This window comes from Schistocerca americana, chromosome 6 (genome assembly GCF_021461395.2).
Source record: "Schistocerca americana isolate TAMUIC-IGC-003095 chromosome 6, iqSchAmer2.1, whole genome shotgun sequence".
Lineage (NCBI taxonomy): Eukaryota > Metazoa > Arthropoda > Insecta > Orthoptera > Acrididae > Schistocerca > Schistocerca americana.
In genome coordinates, this window is record NC_060124.1 from 323,055,353 (window position 1) to 323,079,931 (window position 24,579).

The window sequence follows — 24,579 nt, forward strand, 5'->3', positions numbered from 1 at the left end:
GTCGAGGGGACACTGAATAGTGCACGGTACATCCAAACCGTCATCGAACCCATCGTTCTACCATTCCTAGACCGGCAAGGGAACTTGCTGTTCCAACAGGACAATGCACGTCCGCATGTATCCCGTGCCACCCAACGTGCTCTAGAAGGTGTAAGTCAACTACCCTGGCCAGCAAGATCTCCGGATCTGTCCCCCATTGAGCATGTTTGGGACTGGATGAAGCGTCGTCTCACGCGGTCTGCACGTCCAGCACGAACGCTGGTCCAACTGAGGCGCCAGGTGGAAATGGCATGGCAAGCTGTTCCACAGGACTACATCCAGCATCTCTACGATCGTCTCCATGGGAGAATAGCAGCCTGCATTGCTGCGAAAGGTGGATATACACTGTACTAGTGCCGACATTGTGCATGCTCTGTTGCCTGTGTCTATGTGCCTGTGGTTCTGTCAGTGTGATCATGTGATGTATCTGACCCCAGGAATGTGTCAATAAAGTTTCCCCTTCCTGGGACAATGAATTCACGGTGTTCTTATTTCAATTCCCAGGAGTGTATTAATGAAGTTTATTACAGTAAGGTAAATTGACACTACTTAACTTTGCATATTCACAAAGGTGCATCACAAACAAATGGCGACATGCTAATAATCAATGTTCTTCAGTATATACAATTACAATGCAAGCAAAACAATACAGTGAAACTTACTGGCAGATTAAAACTGTGTGCCGGACCGAGACTCGAACTCGGGACCTTTGCCTTTCGCGGGCAAGTGCTCTACCAACTGAGCTACCCAAGCATGACTCAAGTCCTGCCCTCAGAGCTTTACTTCTGCCAGTACCTCGTCTCCTACCTTCCAAACTTTACAGAAGCTCTCCTGCGAACCTTGCAGGACTATTGCAGGACTAGCACTCCTGAAAGAAAGGATATTGCAGAGACATGGCTTAGCCACATCCTGGGGGATGTTTCTAGAATGAAATTTTCACTCTACGGAGGAGTGTGCGCTGATATGAAACTTCCTGGCAGATTAAAACTGTGTGCCGGACCGAGACTCGAACTCGGGACCTTTGCCTTTCGCAGGCAAGTGCTCTACCAACTGAGCTACCCAAGCACGACTCACGGCCCGTCCTCACAGCTTTACTTCTGCCAGCACTTCGTCTCCTACCTTCCAAACTTTACAGAAGCTCACCTGCGAACCTTGCAGAACTAACACTCCTAAAAGAAAGGATATTGTGGAGACATGGCTTAGCCACAGGCTGGGGGATGTTTCTAGAATGAAATTTTCACTCTGCAGCGGAGTGTGCACTGATATGAAACTTCCTGGCAGATTAAAACTGTGTGCTGGACCGAGACTCAAACTCAGGACCTTTGCCTTGCGCGGGCAAGTGCTCTACCAACTGAGCTACCCAAGCACGACTCACGCCCCGTCCTTATAGCTTTACTTCTGCCAGAACCTCATCTCCTACCTTCCAAACTTTACAGAAGCTCTCCTGTGAACCTTGCAGGAGTGCTAGTTCTGCAAGGTTTGCAGGAGAGCTTCTGTAAAGTTTGGAAGGTAGGAGACGAGGTGCTGGCAGAAGTAAAGCTGTGAGGATGGGGCGTGAGTCGTGCTTGGGTAGCTCAGTTGGTAGAGCACTTGCCCGCGAAAGGCAAAGGTACCGAGTTCGAGTTTCGGTCCGGCACACAGTTTTAATCTGCCAGGAAGTTTCATATCAGCGCATACTCTGCTGTAGAGTGAAAATTTCATTATAAAAACAATACAGTTTTTAAGTCACTGCTGTAGTGTTCAGAGGGTGGCTAGTTTTCAACTCAGGCCACAGCTAGGCAGCATGACATATATATTCTCTCTATGTAGAGGCTGATCCTGTCTCAGTGTTGTCTTAGAGAGGGGTTTGTCAGTGTACTATTGGTTGATGTCATCTCACAGCCCTCTCTGCTCTTTTGTTCTTGATCATCATGCCAGCCCTTGTCGTTATGTCGGAACAGAAAATTTGTTTGGTATGGATGCTTCTAAGCTTTTCAGATTCTCCACTGATGATGAAGTGCATTTGTTTTCTGATCAAGTGCCATATCAACAGTTACATTACCTCTGTGCCAAGTTTTCTTCTTCATTTCCTCCAAGACTGGTTTGTGCAACAGAATTTCAGGCTTGTATTATGATAGAACAGTCTGCCTGCCCCCATTTTTTCTGGACCCACCCAGTACACTTAACTACAGGATCAAGTAAAAGCAGAATTAGATCACCTTCAATCTCTTGATGATAAAACAGTCTGCCTGCCCCCATTTTTTCTGGACCCACCCAGTACACTTAACTACAGGATCAGATTAAAACTGTGTGCCTTGATGTTATTCAGCCTATTTCATCCAGTGAATGGTCAACACCACTGGTGATAGTAAAAAATCTACAGGTAAATTATGCCTTTGCAGCAATTAAAAAAAAATCAATTAATGCACAGTCAGTCATTGATATCTAGCCTTTACTGCACACTGTTGAGCTGCTAGCAAAATTGTCAGGGGGCCATTATTATTCAAAGATTGACTTAGGAGATGCACACTTACAGCTTCCACTAGATAAGAAATCTAAATACCTTCTAGTTTTCAGTACATTATTTGTACTATATCATTACCAGTATTTGCCTGCTGGTGTGGCAAGTGCACCAGCTATTTTTCAAAGCTTTTTAGAGCATCTTATTGCATCAGGTGGTGGCTGCGACAACTATTTGGATGCATAGTAGTGTCTGGTACTTCTACAGAGGAACATTTGCATAAGCCTGATGCTTTATTTTCTGTTTTACAGTCGATGCAATGTGGACAAGAGACAGTTTTTTCAACCTTCTATTACTTATTTGGGTTTTGAAGTGTTTCATGCTGGCATTAAACCATTGTGCCACCATACTGAGGCTACTGCTGTGTTGATACACCCCACATCCATCTATGATTGACAGGCATTTTTAGGCAAAATTAGATACTTCTGCGAATTCATACTGGATCCTGCTACTGTGGCTCAACCACTCCATGCTGTTAAGAAAAGATGTTCCTTTCAATGGCCCCCAGACTGTGACCTCACATTCAAGATGTTGAAATCGAAACTGCAGTCAGCCCCTTCTTTGGTCACTTTATAGCGAGGCCAGTACCTTGTGTTAGCCATGGACACATCTCAGATCAGCCTTGGCGCCAACCTTGCTCACAAATATGCAGATGGATTGGAACACCCTATTGCATATGCCTATAAAACCTTAAATTCAGCACAACAGCATTATTCACAGATAAAGAAAGAAGCTTTAGCAACTGTGTATGCTCTAAAAAAAAATTCATATTTTCTATATGGATCTAAGTTTTACCTGATCACAGACCACAAACCACTGGTGTGTCTTTTTAAACTACCAGCATCCTTGCCAGACAAGGCCACACACTGCTTATGGTATTGGGCCCTTTTCCTGCCACTATACAATTATGAGATACATTTTCGACCTATGATGCAACATACAAATGCGGATACCTTATTGGTTTTGCCAATTGGTCCAAATCCATATTTTGATAAAGAGGAATTGCTTTGTTTTCATTTGAACATGGAAGCTGAAAATATTATAGATGGTTTTCTTCTTATTAGCATTCAAACTGCAGCTACAGTAGCTGCGGATACCGTTTTATCCTTTGTGCAGCATGACTGACCAGACAAGCTTCCAGGCCATACTTCAGATCTTTCTCTTCGGGACGGAGTTGTGCTTTTAGCTACAGAGGCCACTGCTCCCTGGATTGTAGATCCACCCATCCTTTGGCATGAGGTTATGCATTTATTACATGTGGACCATTGAGGTGTGTCACATACAAAAGCATTAGCATTGAGACATGTTTTTTAGTCAGGAATTGATGGACAAAGAGCCTGCTCACACTGTGCCTCCCCCCCCCCCCCCCCCCCCCCCCCAAATCAGTCAGTCAGACCCCTGTGCATCTTTGTCACAGTGATTCATGTAGATTTTGTGGGACCTTTTTCAAATTTCTATTAGCTTGTTGTAATTGATGTATATTCTAAGTTTCCTTATATGGTGTCCTGTCTGTCTGCTTCTGCAATGACAACAATTTCAGCTCTGTGAAAAATTTTTGCAATGGGAGATCTTCTGTATACGTTAGTTACAGACTATGGCCCCCCAGTTCATATCTCAGGAACTTTATCCCCCCTCAGTCAAACAGGGAAACAGTATGACTTGTACAAACATTTAAGACTCAGATGAAAAAATATATTTTGGATGTGTCACCGAAAGTAGCTCTTCACCTATTCCTCAGTTACAATAGGTTTTCCCCTGGTGGAGAAAAGAGTCCAGCAGAGTTGTTGCATGCCTGTAAGCCCTCGACTCTGCTACATCTTCTTCAACTGATGTCAGGACATCTGCCAACACTGGTGCTGCAACTCTTCTCGCCTGGCACAGCTGTTTTGGCCCATTGTTTTGGCCCCTGATTGAAATGGGGGCTGATTGTCATCAAGAGTCACCATGACTGATGACTGTGTCATCCACACTGCTGGGGGTAGGATGTCAGGACACTTTGACTAGCTACAATCTCACGTGGACAGCTGTGCACTGGGAGTGCCTCCACCATCCACTCATCCTCCACTTGCCCGGCTATCTCCTACATCGTGGCCAGTGCCGTCATCTTATCCACCACAGCTGCCAATGCCTTCACAACACTGTCTTCTGCTGAGGGTGCTCCGTTCAGTTCTCAGGAGCCGAGGCACGGAGCCAACTCTCCCAGCTGCCGCTTCCATCACTGCTGTCTTCATCAAAGCAGGCACTGCCTTTTCAGACACCTTCACCGCAGCCTCCTTCACCAGGGTTGGACTCGGATGTGGCAGTGGGAACAATGCCAGTGTCACCTGTTCTACCACATGATCTGTCACAGCGGGTGGCACTGTATGTGTCCGTGCTCATACCTCTTCTGATCCTATGCACCTGTGGCATCGTGTGATTCAACAACCAACTTCTCCGGCACACTGATGACAGAAGAAATGGGTGTGAGCACAGTGTTAACTTCTTCGAAAAGAAAGGGAAGTGCTGTAGCTACCAAATTAGTGTGTGCACCACTTCACAGTTTGTTCATGAAGTTTGTGCTTGATTTGGCCACTAGAGGGCACCCGACCTGCTAGTATGACAGAAGTTGCATGTGCAGCATGCTGTCTGTGCTCCTATTAGAACTAATGACTGTATAGGCTGGAGCGCAATGCTCTGCTACACACTTGTATGTTGTCTGTTGTATGTACTTTCTCTCTAATGTGTTGATGCTTTTTCGTGTAATAAAGTTACAGTGTTCTTGGGTGAGAAAAATTACCAACTGAATCTCAAGAAACAGCTTTTGCATGGTGGATCAGACATCCTCATTTCCCGAAAATTTTTGAATGTGCTCAACATAAATCACATTATGATATTTCTAAGGTTTGTGACAAGATGATGATAATAATACCTTACTTGTGGAGGGTAATTGCAACATCCTCTGGTGAAAAGAGAAATGTAATACTGCTATTCATCTGACTAATCTTGTAACACAGATTTCCTGATTTGAAGACACAGATGATGAAAGCATCTACTACACTTTGACTTTGAACAGATTTGAATGTGTTGTTGTGTATACCAAAATAAGACACACAAATCTTTCTATGGATGCCCATATATTTGTTAAGGGGCTGAAACACCCCCTTGAAAACAAATTGAGTTTAATATTTTTGAATGACTACCACTGAAAAGTTCAAATAAAAGTTCTGTGGTTTTTAATGAATATTGGAATCGTGCGTCCAGATTTATTGAAAAAGTTTTTTTTTTGTTTTTTTGTTTTTTTTTTGTTTTTGTTTTCCAAAATCCCCTCTCCCCACTGTTTTGTTTTTTATTTTGACATTTCACTAATAGCTAATTGTATAGCATTGCTAATACCAAATTCAGTCATACACGATGAAGTAGTATACCAGAGACATAATTGTCATTAATAAGCTAGAAATATCTCTTTATCAAAGTGTCAAACAATTCTGTGCATTGTACAGATTTACATTAATGTTACAACAACGATGTACAAACAATTTCAAATATCACATAATTAAATCCAAAAAGTTTGGAACTTGAAAATAAATAATACACCAAATGTAAGAGGAGAACACAAATACAATGCAAGATATTTTATATCTCATAAAATTAAAAAGAAAAAAAGAATACACAGAACAATAAATGTAGAATATACATTTAGAATAAACAAAGTGGTACTGTTGAAAATATTTTTGTTGTCATCTTTACAAATGGCTGACAGCTCCTCCCTCATTTTTTCTTGACTTCTTCAATATTGTCAAATCACTGCCCTTTCACAATGCTTTTCATGCACTGAAATAACAAAAAGTCACACGGAGTCAGGCCAGGTGGGCATCTTCTTAAGACTTCCAATTAAAAGGTTTGATTGGGGGTCTGACTTGGAGGAACAAACACTGAATGAACTATGCCCTTTGCATCAAAAAAGCAAATCAGCATTGTTTTGATGTTTGGTTTGACTTGATGACATTTTTTTGGGTGGCATGACGATGACGTCTTCCATTGTCTTGGCTGTTGCTTTGTTTCTAGGTCATAACCACAACACCATGACTCATCACCTTTGCCAAAAAATCTGGATGAGTTTCAAGCTGTTGTTTCAAAGCACAACATGTTTCAATGTGATGTTCCTTTTAACTGTCAGTCAGAACCCAAGGAACAAATTGGGAGCAACCATTTTTACTCCCAGATCTTCAATTAAAATTCCATGAATCGTGCTCCAAGATTACCTACTCATCTCTGACAGTTGATCAGTTGTCTTTCGATGGCCTTTGAGGACAGGCTCTCAAATTTTTTCAATGTTTTTGTCAGTTTGGGCAGTTGATGGAGGTCCAGAATGAGGTTTGTCATAAATTGACAAGTCACCATTTTTAAACCAACCAAACCACTCATACATTTGAGTTTTTCCCATGGTGTCTTATTGTTAGCTGTTTTCAACGTTAAAACAGATTCAGTAGCATTTTTACTCAAAATTTCACAGCTGCACATTGTTCACTTAATTTGCCATTGTGAAAAATGAAATAAGAACAAAACAGTGCTAGCAAAAACAATCAGTTCAGATGAACAGATAAAGCCAGGTCAACAATACAAGTGGCTCTGAACTGGCAATGAGTTGAGCTATACACACCTAGTGGCAGAAATGCATACTACACAAGCTGTGCCCATGGCAATATTATTCCAGTTTGTTTTGGATACCCCCTCATATTTATGTGTGAAAGACTTATTAAACAGCCCAGCATCCATACAGCAATACACAGATATTTCTACCTTATTTCTGACAAATGCATCTTTGGAATAACACATCATCCTATACTGTAATTGGATAAATACAGAATCTACTCACCAAGTGGCAGCAGGAGAACACACATATAAAAAAAGATTTTACCTATGCAAGCTTTTGGAGCCAGTGGCTCCTTCTTCTGGCAGAAGGATTGAAAGGGAAGGAAGATGGGTGAAGGGAAAGGGACTGGAGAGGTTTAGGAAAAGGAATAGAGTTTGCAAAAGTCACCCAGAACTCTGAGACAGGAGAGACTTAACAGAAAGGATGAGAAGGGAGAGTGATTGTTGGTGACTGCATTGGTTGCGATGTGAAAACCTGAAAGCTTAAAGGAGGAAGACAGGATAATATGCAAGGCAGTGATTACTGCTAAAGCATTGTGAATGAGTTAATAACAGTGAAAAGATAAGTACATTGTATGTAATAGAAGTGGGGGAGGGATGGCAGAAAATAAACAGGTCAGAAAATGAAAGACGTAGTGAACTAAAATGGAGTGAGGAAATGAGTAATTACTGTGAAGAAATGCTGAGATGGAAGAAATTAATATAAATTAATGCCAGGTGGGTTGGGAGAACCAAGGACATGTTCTAGTGCTAGTTTTCCACTGCTGAGTACCAAGAAATTGGTGTCTCTTGGAAGAATCCAGATGGCATGTGTGGTGAAACAGGCTCTGAGGTCATAACTATTATGTTGTAGAGCATACTCTGCAACAGGCTATTGTGTGTTGCCAGTATTTGTCCTCTGCCTGTGTCCTTTCATCCTAACTGATAACTTGGTGATAGGCATGCCGATGTAAAAGACTGAGCAGTATTTACATAACAGCTCATATATGAGGTGTCATTTCACAGGTGGCTCTCACTTTGATACTATATGTTTTGCCACTTACAGAGCTGGTATAGTTGGTGGTAAGAGGGGGCACATGGCAAGTCTTGCAGTGGGGCTGTCACAGGATAGGAGCCGTAGGATAGGGAGATGGGTGCAGAAGGAGCATAGGGTCTGTCAAGAATATTGCAGATTGTCAGGGTGACATAAAGCTGTTGTAGGTGGGGTGGGCAAAATCTCACATTGAACTGTTCTTATTTCAGAGCATGGTTCTAGGAAGTCAAGGCCCTGGTGAAGTAGCTGATTAACCCATTCAAGAAGAGAATAATACTGAGTGACAAGTGGTGTACTCCAAAGTTGTTTTTTGGAGGGATCAGCAGTATCAAGATTGGATATGATGGTCTGAGAAATGTGCTTTTGAGCTAGGCTGGTGGGGTAGTTATGTCCAGTGAAGGCTGAGGTGAGAAAGGCATAGTGTTGTAAAGAATCTGCATCCAAACAAATACATTTGCCTTGAATGCCAAGGTTGTGTGGTAGGGAACATTCGATATGGGAAGGATGGCAACTGTCAAAATGTAAATATTTAGAGATACCAGAAATTTAACAGGTCAGCCTTACCATGAATCAATATGCCAAAGATGTCATTAATGTATCAAAATCAAACCAGGGGCTGAAGGCTTATGGATACCAGGAAAGGTCCCTCCCCCAAAATCCATTGTTTTTGAAAACATGCTTTTGCACTATCAAAACTTATGTCCCACATTCTGTTTCTTGAAACCTGCTTTTTCCTTGGAGTTACTCCCAAGGGCCTAATACTAAAAGTCCCATTTTCTGGTTGTAATTCTACTCTACTTCAGACACTTCTACAGTTTCAAATACAACAGTCTCTTGCTCTTGCATGACTAATCTGTGACCCATTTACCTCATATGCCAATTTAGACTCCACCAGACTTCCCTCTTTCTACAAAATGCTGCAGTTATCTGCCCGTCATGTTTGCTTGGATTGTATCATCTCCAAGACTACTTCAAACTGCAACAACATGCCAGACTTCACATCAAAATCTGTCCCACCTTCTCCTAAACCATCTCATCAGTGGTGTTTCCCTTCCTGTCTCCTCTCCTACATACTGAGCTTGGCTGACCTCCTTAACATCCCACAGCCTTCACCACTGCCTCCCAGACCAACAGTAACTCATAATCTCAAGAACCAGTCACAACAGTACATTGTTCTCAACCTCCCATCTAAAGCATTCTCTCCTCCTAAATTATTTTTATTACCTAAGGGTCTCACTTTCAGCCCTGAACCTGCATTTAATCATGCTGCTTTGGTGAGGACCTACTTTCCCTCGCACACAATGTCAACTGGAAATATCACTTGCAACCCAACCCAAAACGTTTCCAACAGAAAACCTGACATAGAACAGCTCCAACCACGATTCCAACTTGATCCACCACCACTACCTCAGTATCATCCATTTCAGGCCTTGCAAGAATTTCTTATGTCTAGCATTGCTTCACAACTCTTCCTCAGATCCCTGCAATATGACCCTAACCTGTCCTCTGCAGAACTCCAAGCTCTGCATTGTCTAAAAGCTGATGACTCCATCACTGTCCTGCCAGCAGAAAAAGGATCTCTCACTGTGTTACTTGACCGACAGGAGTATGTTAGTGAAGGTCTACTCCAGCTGTCTGACACCTCTACATATGGCATCTGCCATCAAGATCCCATCCCTGTGATCCAAACCCACCTGCATCCCTCCTTAAAACCTCAGGCCTCTCACAAGGACTAACAACTCAACCCACAGAACTTCTCACACCACCCAAACCATGCACCCCCACCTTTTCCTTCTTCCTAAGATCAACAAACCCAATCATCCTGGCCATCCTATAGCTGCTGGCTTCAAAGCACCCACCAAATGTTTATCTCTCTTAGTTGATCAGCACTAGCAATCCATAGACTTCCCTCCTATATTTTCTAGATCATCTGAAATTCATGCCCATCCCATTCCCACCACACACCTTGCTTGTTACCATTGATGTCACCTTCCTCTATACCAACATTCCCCATGTACATGGTCTGTCTGCTGCTGAACGTTTCCTCAGTCAGCACCTACATGATTTCAAACCTGTTACATCTTTCCTGCTCACATTAATCAACTTTATACTTACCAACAACTACTTTATCTTTGAGGGGCAGACATCCAGGCAGATCAGGGGTGCAGCCATGGGAACCAGGATGGCTCCTTCTTACACCAACCATTTCATGGGTCACTTAGAGGGGGTTTCCTGGGAGCCATAAGCCTTTGGCCCTTGGTTTGGTTTAGCTACGTTGATGACATCTGAGCCCCATGGGCTCATGGTGAGGTTGAGCGGTTAAAATTCCTGGAATCTCAAATACCTTCTCCCAATTCAATTTCACATGGTCCTATTCCGAGCCCCATGTCACTTCCCTTGATCTTGATCTCATTCTCACTGAAAGCCAGCTACACACTTCTGTCTACATTAAACCCACTAACAAACAACAGTACTTACATTTTGACAGTTGCCATCCTTTCCTTGTCAAATGTTGCCTTCTGTACAGCCTTAGCATGCTAAGCAAACATATTTGTTCGAATGCAGATTCTTTACAGCAATACACCACCATTCTCACCTCAGCCTTCACTGGACATAACTACCCCACCAGCCTAGCTCAAAAGCACACTTCCCAGGCCATCACATCCAGTCCTGGTACTGCTGATCCCTCCAAAAAACAACTTCGGAGCATACTGCTTGTCACTCAGTATTATCCTCTCCTTGAATGTATTAATCAGCTACTTCAACAGGACCATGACTTCCTAAAACCATGCTCTGAAATATCAGTTCCATGTGAGATTCTGCCCCCCACACCTACAATAGCTTTTTGTCACCCTGCCAATCTCCGCAATACCCTTGTCAGACCCTATGCTCCTTCTGCACCCATCTCCCTATCCTAAGGCTCCTATCCTGTGACTGTCCACGCTGCAAGACTTGCCCTACACACCCTGCTACCATCACATCCAATAGCCCTGTAACTGGCAAAACATATACTATCAAAGGGAGAGCCACCTGCGATACGACACATCATATACCAGCTATTATGTAAACACTGTTCAGCCTTCTACATCGGCATGCCTACCACCAAGTTATCAATTAGGATGAAAGGACACAGGCAGAGGACAAATACTAGCAACACACAATAGGATGTTGTAGAGCATGCTCTACAACATGATAGTTATGACCTCGGTGCCTGTTTCACCACACATGCCATCTGGATTCTTCCAATGGACGCCAGTTTCTCACAAAGGAACCTCCCCATTGCACCCCCCTCAGATTTAGTTATAAGTTGGCACAGTGGATAGGCCTTGAAAAACTGAACACAGATCAATTGAGAAAACAGGAAGAAATTGTGTGGAACTGTGAGAAAATAAGCAAAATATATGAACTGAATAGTTCATGAGAAGACAAGCAACATCAAGGACACTGGGAACCCAGAAGCGCCGTGGTCTCGTGGTAGCGTGAGCTGCTGCGGAACGAAAGGTCCTTGGTTCAAATCTTCCATCGAGTAAAAGGTTTAATTTTTTATTTTCAGTTTATGTGACAAATTCTTATGTTTTCATCACTTTTTTGGGAGTGATTATCAGATCCACAAGAAAACCTAAATCGGGCAAGGTAGAAGAATCTTTTAACCCATTCGCCAAGTGTACAAGCTAGGTGGGTTGACAACATATTCCTGTCATGTGACGCACATGCCGTCACCAGTGTCGTATAGAATATATCAGACGTGTTTTCCTGTGGAGGAATCGGTTGACCTATGACCTGGCGATCAAATGTTTTTGGTTCCCATTGGAGAGGCACGTCCTTTCGTCTACTAATCACACGGTTTTGCGATGTGGTCGCAAAACACAGACACTAAACTTATACAGTGAACAGAGACGTCAATGAACGAACGGACAGATAATAACTATGCAAAAATAAAGAAAGTAAAATTTTAAGTCGAGGGAAGACTTGAACCAAGGACCTCTCGTTCCGCAGCTGCTCATGCTACCACGGGACCATGGCGCTCCTGGGCTCACATTCTGCATGATGTTGCTTATGTTGCCCATGGACTACTCAGTTTGTGTATTTTGCTTATTTTTTCACAGTTCCACACAACTTCTTCCTGTTTTCTCAATTGATCTGTGTTCAGTTTATCAAGGCCTATCCACTGTGCCAATTTATAACTAAATCTGAGGTGGGTGCGATGGGGAGGTTCCCTTGTCAGTACTCTGCAGGTGAAAACTAGCACTAATGTACTTGGTTCTCCCCACCCGCCTGGCATTAATTTAAGTTAATTTCTTCCATCTCCACATTTCTTCACAGTAATTACTCCTTTCCTCACTCCATTTTAGTTCACTATATCTTTCATTTTCTGACCTGTTTATTTTCTGCCATTCCTCTCCCACTTCTGTTACATACAGTGCATTTAGTTTTTCACTGTTATTAACTCATTCATGATGCTTTAGCAGTAATCTCTGTCTTGCATGTTATCCTGTCTTCCTCCTTTAAGCTTTCAGGTTTTCACATCTCAACTGGTGCAGTCCCCAACAATCAGGTTGTCCTTCTCATCCTGTCCAATAAGTCTCCCCTGACCAAAGTTTCTGGGTGAATTTTCCAAACTCTACCCCATGTCTTATCTCTCTCCAGTTCCTTTCCCTTCACCCATATTCCTATGCCTGCAACTCTTCTACCAAATGTAGGAGCCACTTGCTCCAAAAGCTTGTATGAGTAAAACCTTTTTTTGTATGTGTGTTTTCCTGCTGCCACTTGGTGAATAGACTTTATATCTATTCAAATACACTATACTGTCAAAAATTTATTATTTTTGTGTTACATTAGCCCATGTGCCCATCATTCCTTCTTATGTAACCCTCTTGTCAGTCGTTTTCATCATGTGTCCAAACTGTCCTCTGTTTTTACCTTATGAGCTAATCTGTTCATTTATTTATCTGTACCATCCACATTTTTCAACACTTTGCCCCTACATCTTTTATAGTAATGATTACTGTGCACACAGATGGGTCTACTGCTATTTACAAATTTGAATAAAACAATTCCATTGTTATTTGTGAATTTGCCTACAACAATTTGTTTATGGTTCACTACAGTGTACCAAGTGAGGTGGTGCAGTGATAGCGCACTGGACTCGCATTCAGGATGATGACGGTTCAAACCTGCATCCGGCCATCTCGATTTAGGTTTTTCATTGATTTCCCTAAATTGCTTCATGTAAATGCCAGGATGGTTCCTTTGAAAGGGCATGGTCTACTTCCTTTTCTATCTTTCCCTGATTCGATGGGACAAATGACCTCACTGTTTGGTCCCCTCCCCCAAATCAATCAACCGATCATTACATTGCAGGGCCTTCTCCCGATCATCTTTGCCCATTTATTTCCATATTTGACAACTATTTTCTTTCCCACCATCCACTTTCTTTTTTTATACATAATTCTTTCACATTTTTGTGCATTTGTTTTTTGCTAAACTGCTCTCATTGAATTTTACTGCCGTATCCTAGGTTACTTTATCTGCCAAACAAAGTAATTCATGTTTTCTCCTATGACTTTCATGTTTTCTCCTATGACTTTCTCTTTGCCCAGTTTTTAAAATTTCCTCACTTTTTATGAGTTTACCTACCAATTTTTTCTTTATCAGTCATTTTCTCGTTTTGTATAAACCACTTTTCTGGTGAGAAATTCTCACCCACTCGTTAGCTCGTGTTAACCATTGTCTGTTCTGACAATTTTCATATGAATTGTTCTGATTTTTCTGTGTTTTTTGTTGCCTCTCATTCGTTTTTCTATCTCTTTCCACCTTCTGCTTCTCTTTTTTGCCACCCCCACTCCAAACTGTCCTTTCTTGCCATGATGAATCCCATCACACATTACATCCACTCTTTTTGAAAACGTGCTTTTCCACTATCAAAACTAAGGTCCTGCTTGTCCCTTGGCATTACTCCCAAAGACCTAACACTGAAAGTCCCTGTTTCTGGATGTAATTCTGCTCAACAGTCTTTTGCTACTTCTCAAAAAATAGTGCTGAACACGATAATAATAAAATGACTGAAAGCAACCTCAATAATGATTTCAAGAGTTTCACATCAGTAAGTATAACAGTTAGATATATGGGTACACATGACCTCAAAAAGCTGCTGCAATATATTAAATATTTTATGGGTGATATGGTGGAATTTACAGGTGAATTAAAAGATTATTCTCCCAAACAGCTCCTTCTACTACACTAAAAGATATCTTCAAAGAGCCTTTTAAAACTAATGTATTGAGTTACAATGTTCTTAGCATTCTAATACTAGTATAGTTAATACTATTAAGTTATTCTTCTGCACTGTGCTTAAAATAAAATGTACAGCCTTGGCTTCTTTCCATGTCCCAGAGATACATCTGCACGGGATCCACTGAATATGAATTATGGGATATAATGATATGGAATGGTAAACATGTTAGTCACATATAAAAAGTGAACAGTATAAAAGATGAAAGCTACTATTCCATTTTTGAAAATCTTACTTGTATATTCGAATGCAATGACACAGCTTACCGTAATGAGCCCAACTTGTAACAGGAGCAACTGATATGCCACATCTGAACACCTTCTCATCTTCAGTAAGAATCATAGCTGCAGCAAATCCACCATAACTCCATCCCCAAACACCAACCCGTTCTTTATCAATAAACTTAAGATTGTCTTTTAGGTACCTGTTGAAATATATTCACAAATCCTTTTTACAACTGCATTTGTTTGTTCATATACTCATTACTTCATGTGCACTATAAATGGCTTTATTAGCTATAAATGGCAATTGTAACCTATTCAAACATACAAGGCAGGATTTGTGATCTGTGAGTTAATATAAACCAAGTAAACATCATGCATTAAGTAAATTAAAGGAGAGACGGACTGCTGAGTGATAAGGTAATTATTTTAATTAAAACCTTTGACAAATTTGCAAGAGGTAGGTTAGATTCTCCATCTCTAAATTTCAAGGTTGTTCCTTACAGTTATGTCTTTTAATCATGTCTTATGGCCAGTTATAATGACAGGTTATGAAAACTATCGTAAATCTTATGGAACGTGCAATTTAGTTTGTAGTATTTATTGGAATTAATGGAGATTGCAGCTTACTTAATCACAGCAATTTGATCTTCAATTTCAACAGAACCAAGCTGCCTATACAGCTGTTGCCTCATCCGATTTCCTTGGAAACCAGACCCTCTGCCATCAACTTGAGCAACAATGAAATTCCTATTGCCAGCCAAGTATGTTGGCCAGTCAACACCCCATTTTGAAGACACTAATTGTGATCCAGGAGCTCCACATCTGTAAATAAAAGACAATATTTATAGTAAACATACCAAAAATCTCATTTATTTGCTATACACTGAAGTGCCAAAGAATCTGTTATAGGCATGCATATTCAAATACAGAGATATGTAAACAGGCAGAATACAGCACTTTCGTTGGCAACGCCTATGTAAGACAACGAGTATCTGGTGCAGCTGTTAGATTGGTTACTGCAGCTATGATGGCAGGTTATCAAGACTTAAGTGAGTTTATAGCCGGGACATGAGCGATGGGACACAACATCTCCGAGGTAGCGATGAATTGGAGATTTTCCCATACGACCACATCATGAGTGTACTGTGAATATCATGAGTCTGATAAAACATCAAATCTCTGACATTGCTGTGGCCAGAAAAGATCCTGCAATAACGGAACCAAAGATGACATTCAACGTGACAGAAGTGCAACACTTCAGCAAATTGCTGCAGATTTCAATGCTAGGCTATCAACAAGTGTCAGTGTGCAAACCATTCAATGAAACATCATTGATATGGGCTTTTGGAGCTGAAGACCCACTCATGTGTCCTGGATGACTGCACAACATGAAGCTCTATGCCTTGCGTGGGCCCATCAACATCAACATTGGACTATGACGACTGGAAACATGTTGCTTGGTGAGATGAGTCTTGTTTCAGATTGTATCAAGTGATGGACATGTGCAGGTATGGACACAACCTTATGAATTCATGGACTGCGCATGTTAGCAGGGGACTGGTCAAACTAGTGATGGCTCTGTAATGGTGTGAGGTGTGTGCAGTTGGAGTGATATGGGACCCATGATACATCTAGATATGATTCTGGCAGGTGACACGTATGTAAGCATTCTGTCTGGTCACCTGCATCCATTCATGTCCATTGTGCTTTCTGACAGACTTGGGAAATTTCAGCAGGACTATGCAACACCCCAAATGTCCAGAATTGCTGCAGACTGTCTCAAGGAAGACTCTTCTGAGTTTAAACACTTTCACTGCCCATAAACTCTACAGACATCAATGTTATTGAGCATATCTGTGATGCCTTGCAACATGCTGTTCAGAAGAGATCTCCATCGTCTCATTCTGTTTTGGATTTATGGACAGCCCTGCAGGATTCGGGGTGTCAAATCCCTCCAGCACTACTACAGACCTCAGTTGAGCCCATGCTGTGCATGTTGTGGCACTTCTGCGTGATGGTGGGGGCCCTATAGAATATTGGGCAGGTTGTAATGGTACTGACAAATAGACATCATTTTGTTATATTATACACTAAAGTCATGTTAAAAAAGCTTTTGCTTAAGATAATACTAAGTTAGGTGCTGCGATCAATAATCGATATTGGAATTGTATGTTCTTCGTAGCTTAAGACCATCTTTGGTCTACAACGGGTTTTCGGACACTTGAGTGTTGGCCGCGGTTGAGAGTAGTTGTGTATCTAGTTTTGACAATAAAAGTGTGTTTTTGATACAAAGAAACTGTGGAATACTGCGTCATGATTTCGATAGTCCAGTGATAATTAAAAAACCCGCACCTTTTCTTGGACCCAGAGCAGCAAAAGAATCATCGCCTAGACAACGAGAAGCCACATGGACAACGCAGACTCAGCAGCATCAACAAAGGAGACATCATGGCCAGCTCTACTAAAGTACTATACAGCCATTAGCCACAGCGTAACGGTGTCTTTATGGAGATAACTTTTCCTGCAAAGTAGAGTGGGTTCGTGACAACTGGGGGCTCTCAGCCAGGATTAAGACATTTATATGTACTGGATTGATGAAATCTGTTTTGCAGAAGTCTAATGACCACGTGGTACAAAGATGTGCTATACATGGAAGTAAAGGGAGACGAAACAAAACAGTAAAGTGGACTAACCACACGGGTGAGGACCCAGACTGAAAAGATAAGTACATTTATTTAGTGCTGTTTATTCCTTTTATTATTTTGTGTATGAAATTTCATGAAAATGACCATTGTGAAAGAGGAAAGTGGTGCTGAATCGAGGGGGGGGGGGGGGGGGGGTTTGAGGTTTTTGGGCGCTAAACAGCGTGGTCATCAGCGGGATTGTGAAAATTTGTTATTCTTTGGGGATGTAGACATGCCGATAAAAACAGAAGATGAGTCAGTCAAAGAAGCGGATCAAAGTCTTAATTCATCATAACGTGAGACGTCGGACATTAAATCACTGTTACAAATGATGGAACAATCGTTAGCTTTAAATCAAACAGTTGCAGCCCGCTTACAAGCTAATGAAGATCAATTGCAAAACATGAATCGGACTGTCGCGGACAGTTTTCGGGTTATAAATCAGAAAGTGTCGTGTCTAGAAGGAGCTATGAACAAAAAATTTGATAATATCTTACTTTGGGGTAATAAACTTCGCAACGATATATCAAAGATAGACAAGAAACTTAGCAAGGCAGAAACAAAGATTTTGGTGGTAGAATCTAAAGTGGGAGAAGTAAAATCTAGTCTGAGTAACAAAATTCAGTCTGTAAAAAATGAACTGGTCACAGACAGAGAGAAAAATGTGAAGTGTTTTGTTAATGTTAATAGTCAAATAGATACAGTTTGTGTAAATGTAAAAGCTATGGCAGTAGATCTTGAAAGTAGAGTAGATTCAAAACTAAATGTTGTGAATGATAAAGTGGAACCAGACAGTAACACAGTAAAACTCCACGAGACTGAAACTAAGACAGACGTTAGTGAATTAAAAAGTACAGTATCAGAGTTAAACCAGAAGTTTGAAATATTTAGCAATGATGTAGCTAACAAAAAATTTTCTATGAACACATGTACCTTATTATACAACATTCCAGTTACAAACTTTTCTAATGAGTGTAGTTAGCATCCTGTTGACTTTCTGCAGAGTTGTAGAGACAATTTTTTGCCCAATATGAGTGAAAGTTTCAAAATTAAGTTTGTTAAAAAATTTTTGGAGGGGGAATCTTTGTCATGCGCCAATCAAAATTTTTCTATGGACATGTCTTATGCAGAATTTGAAATTGAGTTCTTAAAACGGTTCTGGTCTGAAACTGAACAAGCCAGGATAAAGAGCGAGTTCTTGAATGGACCAAATTATAGAGAAGCACAGGGGACTATGAAACAGTTTTGTAAAAATCAATTGAAGAAACTAGTACATTTGAGTAAAACCTTTGATGAGCTCACACAGATAGATGCTTTAAAGAGAAGGTTGCCAACAGATGTGCAATGGGACCTAGTGTATGGACCAGATGACAACATTGAACAATTTCTAAACTACGTGGACAAACTTGACAGGATTATAGACAAAGTGGGGAAACCAAAAAACTATTTCAATCACACACAAAGAGGTGGGGATCATAGTTGGGGAAACACTAATTTTAACAGTTTTCATCATAGGGAACAAAATAGTCACAATATTAATAATAATAATTTCAATTCAAGGGGAAACTATAATTTCCATTCAAGAGGACAATCTGGGAACAACTGGAACAGAAGTAATAACAGGGAGTCTGAAAACAGGAATTGGCATGAACATAGTGACTCCAGGAGTCAAAATGCTATGGGAAGTCATGAGGTAAAAAACTAGCATGCGCTCCATTGTCGATCCACAAGGTAGGGGTGAAAAGCATAGATAATAGATGGATCAATAACACTGACTACGTTGTACCAAGAGATACGTCTCAAGTAATGAGTAGTTATCTTATGAATGTGTACTACCCTCTAAACACAATACCTGTTAAGAATGAACACATTGGTTGTAATAAAGAGCCAGAGAAAATAATTGACTTAGTTGAATTTTATGAATGGGCAGAAGCTTGTAGTTTGTCAGAGGACCAGCAGGTTAACAATTTAAATGATTTAGGAATTGATGCACTGATGATGGAACCAGGTGAGCAAATTGTTGACACTGATTTAACGAGCAAAGAATTAAGTACACTTGGGTGTGAAAGCAACGTTTTAAGTTTTTGGGAGAGAGAGGTTGCTGATTGTAGTATTTGGGAAAATGAAGATTTAATGATACATGATGATGGTGAAAAATATTTTGTTTGCTTGAAAGAGGAAATGGAGGCATTAGGTGTTGTGGGAGAAACTGATATGCATGTTGTAGATGTACCCAAGGATGTTATTAACAGTTTAAGTGGTGTTAATGCCAGTGTCACAACCAATAGGCTCTGTAATCCAACATCTTATGAAGGAACCTGGGCAGTTGATAAAGATTCCCTGAACAGTAAAACTGACTGTGCAAGTAGGCTACCATTTGCAATGAACAAAGGTGAATTATTTCTTTATAATATGTGGCTAAATAGTTGTTGTTGTTGTGGTCTTCAGTCCTGAGACTGGTTTGATGCAGCTCTCCATGCTACTCTATCCTGCGCAAGCTTCTTCATCTCCCAGTACCTACTGCAATCTACATCCTTCTGAATCTGCTTAGTGTATTCATCTCTTGATCTCCCTCTACGATTTTTACCCTCCACGCTGCCCTCCAATACTAAATTGGTGATCCCTTGATGCCTCAGAACATGTCCTACCAACCGATCCCGTCTTCTGGTCAAGTTGTGCCACAAACTTCTCTTCTCCCCAATCCTATTCAATACTTCCTCATTAGTTATGTGATCTACCCATCTAATCTTCAGCATTCTTCTGTAGCACCACATTTCAAGTGCTTCTATTCTCTTCTTGTCCAAACTATTTATCGTCCATGTTTCACTTCCATACATGGCTACACTCCATACAAATGCTTTCAGAAATGACTTCCTTACACTTAAATCTATACTCGATGTTAACAAATTTTTCTTCTTCCGAAAAGCTTTCCTTGCCACTGCCAGTCTACATTTTATATCCTCTCTACTTCGACCATCATCAGTTATTTTGCTCCCCAAATAGCAAAACTCCTTTACTACTTTAAGTGTCTCATTTCCTAATCTAATTCCCTCAGCATCACCCGACTTAATTCGACTACATTCCATTATCTTCGTTTTGCTTTTGTTGATGTTCATCTTATATCCTCCTTTCAAGACACTGTCCATTCCATTCAACTGCTCTTCCAAGTCCTTTGCTGTCTCTGACAGAATTACAATGTCATCAGCGAACCTCAAAGTTTTTATTTCTTCTCCATGGATTTTAATACCTACTCCGAATTTTTCTTTTGTTTCCTTTACTGCTTGCTCAATATACAGATTGAACAACATTGGGGAGAGGCTACAATCCTGTCTCACTCCCTTCTCAACCACAGCTTCCCTTTCATGCCCCTCGACTCTTATAACTGACATCTGGTTTCTGTACAAATTGTAAATAGCCTTTTGCTCCCTGTATTTTACCCCTGCCACCTTTAGAATTTGAAAGAGAGTATTCCAGTCAACATTGTCAAAAGCTTTCTCTAAGTCTACAAATGCTAGAAACGTAGGTTTGCCTTTCCTTAATCTTTCTTCTAAGATAAGTCGTAAGGTCAGTATTGCCTCACGTGTTCCAGTGTTTCTACGGAATCCAAACTGATCTTCCCCGAGGTTGGCTTCTACTAGTTTTTCCATTCGTCTGTAAAGAATTCGTGTTAGTATTTTGCAGCTGTGACTTATTAAACTGATAGTTCGGTAATTTTCACATCTGTCAACACCTGCTTTCTTTGGGATTGGAATTATTATATTCTTCTTGAAGTCTGAGGGTATTTCGCCTGTTTCATACATCTTGCTCACCAGATGGTAGAGTTTTGTCAGGACTGGCTTTCCCAAGGCCGTCAGTAGTTCCAATGGAATGTTGTCTATTCCGGGGGCCTTGTTTCGACTCAGGTCTTTCAGTGCTCTGTCAAACTCTTCACGCAATATCGTATCTCCCATTTCATCTTCATCTACATCCTCTTCCATTTCCATAATATTGTCCTCAAGCACATCGCCCTTGTATAGACCCTCTATATACTCCTTCCACCTTTCTGCTTTCCCTTCTTTGCTTAGAACTGGGTTTCCATCTGAGCTCTTGATATTCATACAAGTCGTTCTCTTATCTCCAAAGGTCTCTTTAATTTTCCTGTAGGCAGTATCTATCTTACCCCTAGTGAGATAAGCCTCTACATCCTTACATTTGTCCTCTAGCCATCCCTGCTTAGCCATTTTGCACTTCCTGTCGATCTCATTTTTGAGATGTTTGTATTCCTTTTTGCCTGCTTCATTTGCTGCATTTTTATATTTTATCCTTTCATCAATTAAATTCAATATTTCTTCTGTTACCCAAGGATTTCTACTAACCCTCGTCTTTTTACCTACTTGATCCTCTGCTGCCTTCACTACTTCATCCCTCAAAGCTACCCATTCTTCTTCTACTGTATTTCTTTCCCCCATTCCTGTCAATTGCTCCCTTATGCTCTCCCTGAAACTCTGTACAACCTCTGGTTCTTTCAGTTTTTCCAGGTCCCATCTCCTTAAATTCCCACCTTTTTGCAGTTTCTTCAGTTTTAATCTACAGGTCATAACCAATAGATTGTGGTCCGAGTCCACATCTGCCCCTGGAAATGTCTTACAATTTAAAACCTGGTTCCTAAATCTCTGTCTTACCATTATATAATCTATCTGATACCTTTTACTATCTCCAGGGTTCTTCCATGTATACAACCTTCTTTAATGATTCTTGAACCAAGTGTTAGCTATGATTAAGTTATGCTCTGTGCAAAATTCTACCAGGCGGCTTCCTCTTTCATTTCTTAGCCCCAATCCATATTCACCGACTATGTTTCCTTCTCTCCCTTTTCCTACACTCGAATTCCAGTCACCCATGACTATTAAATTTTCGTCTCCCTTCACTATCTGAATAATTTCTTTTATTTCATCATACATTTCTTCAATTTCTTCGTCATCTGCAGAGCTAGTTGGCATATGAACTTGTACTACTGTAGTAGGTGTGGGCTTCGTATCTATCTTGGCCACAATAATGCGTTCACTGTGCTGTTTGTAGTAGCTTACCCGCATTCCTATTTTCCTATTCATTATTAAACCTACTCCTGCATTACCCCTATTTGATTTTGTGTTTATAACCCTGTAGTCACCTGACCAGAAGTCTTGTTCCTCCTGCCACCGAACTTCACTAATTCCCACTATATCTAACTTTAACCTATCCATTTCCCTTTTTAAATTTTCTAACCTACCTGCCCGATTAAGGGATCTGACATTCCACGCTCCGATCCGTAGAACGCCAGTTTTCTTTCTCCTGATAACGACATCCTCTTGAGTAGTCCCTGCCCGGAGATCCGAATGGGGGACTATTTTACCTCCGGAATATTTTACCCAAGAGGACGCCATCATCATTTAACCATACAGTAAAGCTGCATGCCCTCGGGAAAAATTAGGGCTGTAGTTTCCCCTTGCTTTCAGCCGTTCGTAGTACCAGCACAGCAAGGCCGTTTTGGTTATTGTTACAAGGCCAGATCAGTCAATCATCCAGACTGTTGCCCTTGCAACTACTGAAAAGGCTGCTGCCCCTCTTCAGGAACCACACGTTTGTCTGGCCTCTCAACAGATACCCCTCCGTTGTGGTTGCACCTACGGTACGGCTATCTGTATCGCTGAGGCACGCAAGCCTCCCCACCAAGGGCAAGGTCCATGGTTCATGGGGGGGGGGGGGGCTAAATAGTTATGCAATTAAAAATGATAGCAATTTTAGAAAAATGATTCTTAATATGTCTCAAATTTTATATCCTGATTGGTGGCAAAACACTAAACATATTATTGTTGTACAACTGAAGGATAAATTCCTTAGTGGTGAACAATGTTATATGCGTGAAAATATTTGGATTAATGAAATTGTCAATGCAAGCGACAGTGCTAATGATGTGTGTGTTAATGTAATGACCGTAGATAATAAAGGTGACAGTAATATAGGTACTTGTAAGTCAGAAAGTCATTGTTTCAGTGAAATTCAAAATGATTTATTGTATGAATATGTTCAGCCTGAAAAAGGTGATGACATAGTTAGTCCATTCATTAGAGCAAAAGTTGGTACCTGGGAAGGCAAGTGCCTTATAGACACAGGGAGTCAGGCGTCAGGAATATCTGAAATTCTAAGCAAAAAGCTGAAGTGCGAGAGAGATTACATTGAAATGCCAGTCATTGGGGTGAAAATAAGAGGGGCTACAGGAAAACATAGTAAAATTGTGAAAAGACAAACTTTGTTATGTTTTACAATTGAGGGAGTCACATTTACACATGGATGCCTAATTATACCAGGCCTCAGTGAGGACTGTATTCTCGGGATGTCATGGATTCGGAGTGTAGATGCAAGATTTGACTGGGGAGGACAAAAACTTATCATAACAACACCAAATGGGGGGGTGTATCTCCACCAAGTTTGTCAGATCAAATGCAGTTTTGTGTAATGATAAATTTAACACTATAAATCTTGTAAAGGAGAAAAGATATGTTGAGAAACACATAACAGAGCTAGATTTAAGTGAAGTAGATTTCAACACTCTGGTAAACGCTAAGATTTCAGAAGCTAGCGGTCTAAATGATGAGCAAAAACAGGAACTAGAGTCTTTGTTATGGGAATACAGTGATGTCTTTAGCAACATTCCAGGGAAAGTTAGGGGTTGCGAATGTACTTTGCTAGTAAGACCATGTGACCCATTTTTCATAAAACCATATGGTGTGCCCATAGCAAAACATATAGCAGTTGAGAAAGAATTACATAAAATGGAAGTGTGTGGCATTATTGAAAGGAGTATCAGTGCTTATAATAACCCACTGGTAGTTGTGTCAAAGAGGGATGGGGGAGTGAGAATAGTTCTTGACTCCAGGCCTTTAAACAAGATCTTATACAGGGAAACAGACCACCCTGAAAATATTGATGAGCTGTTGCACAAGTTCAAGGACATAAAATTAATGTCAAGTCTAGACTTAACCTCAGGCTTTCACCAAGTACCCCTGGCACCCATATCTAGGAAATACACTGCTTTTCTTTACAATGGTCATTGCTATCAGTATTGTGTAGTCCCTTTTGGCTTGAACTCATCGGTAGCAGAATTCATTAGAGCTTTAGACCATGTACTTGGGCAGGAACTTGTATCCAAATTAGTG

General features: G+C 40.9%; 1 protein-coding gene across 1 annotated transcript in view; it reads right to left on the reverse strand.

The window, feature by feature from the left end:
• Window positions 1-24,579, reverse strand: part of LOC124620114 (inactive dipeptidyl peptidase 10-like) — a 1,175,439-nt gene that overhangs the window by 23,309 nt on the left and 1,127,551 nt on the right. The window contains exons 15-16 of the mRNA XM_047146784.1: window positions 15,348-15,542; window positions 14,763-14,920 (exon numbers count right to left, since the gene is read on the reverse strand). Coding sequence (XP_047002740.1) covers window positions 14,763-14,920; window positions 15,348-15,542 — 353 coding nt within the window. The remainder of the gene's footprint in view (window positions 1-14,762; window positions 14,921-15,347; window positions 15,543-24,579) is intronic.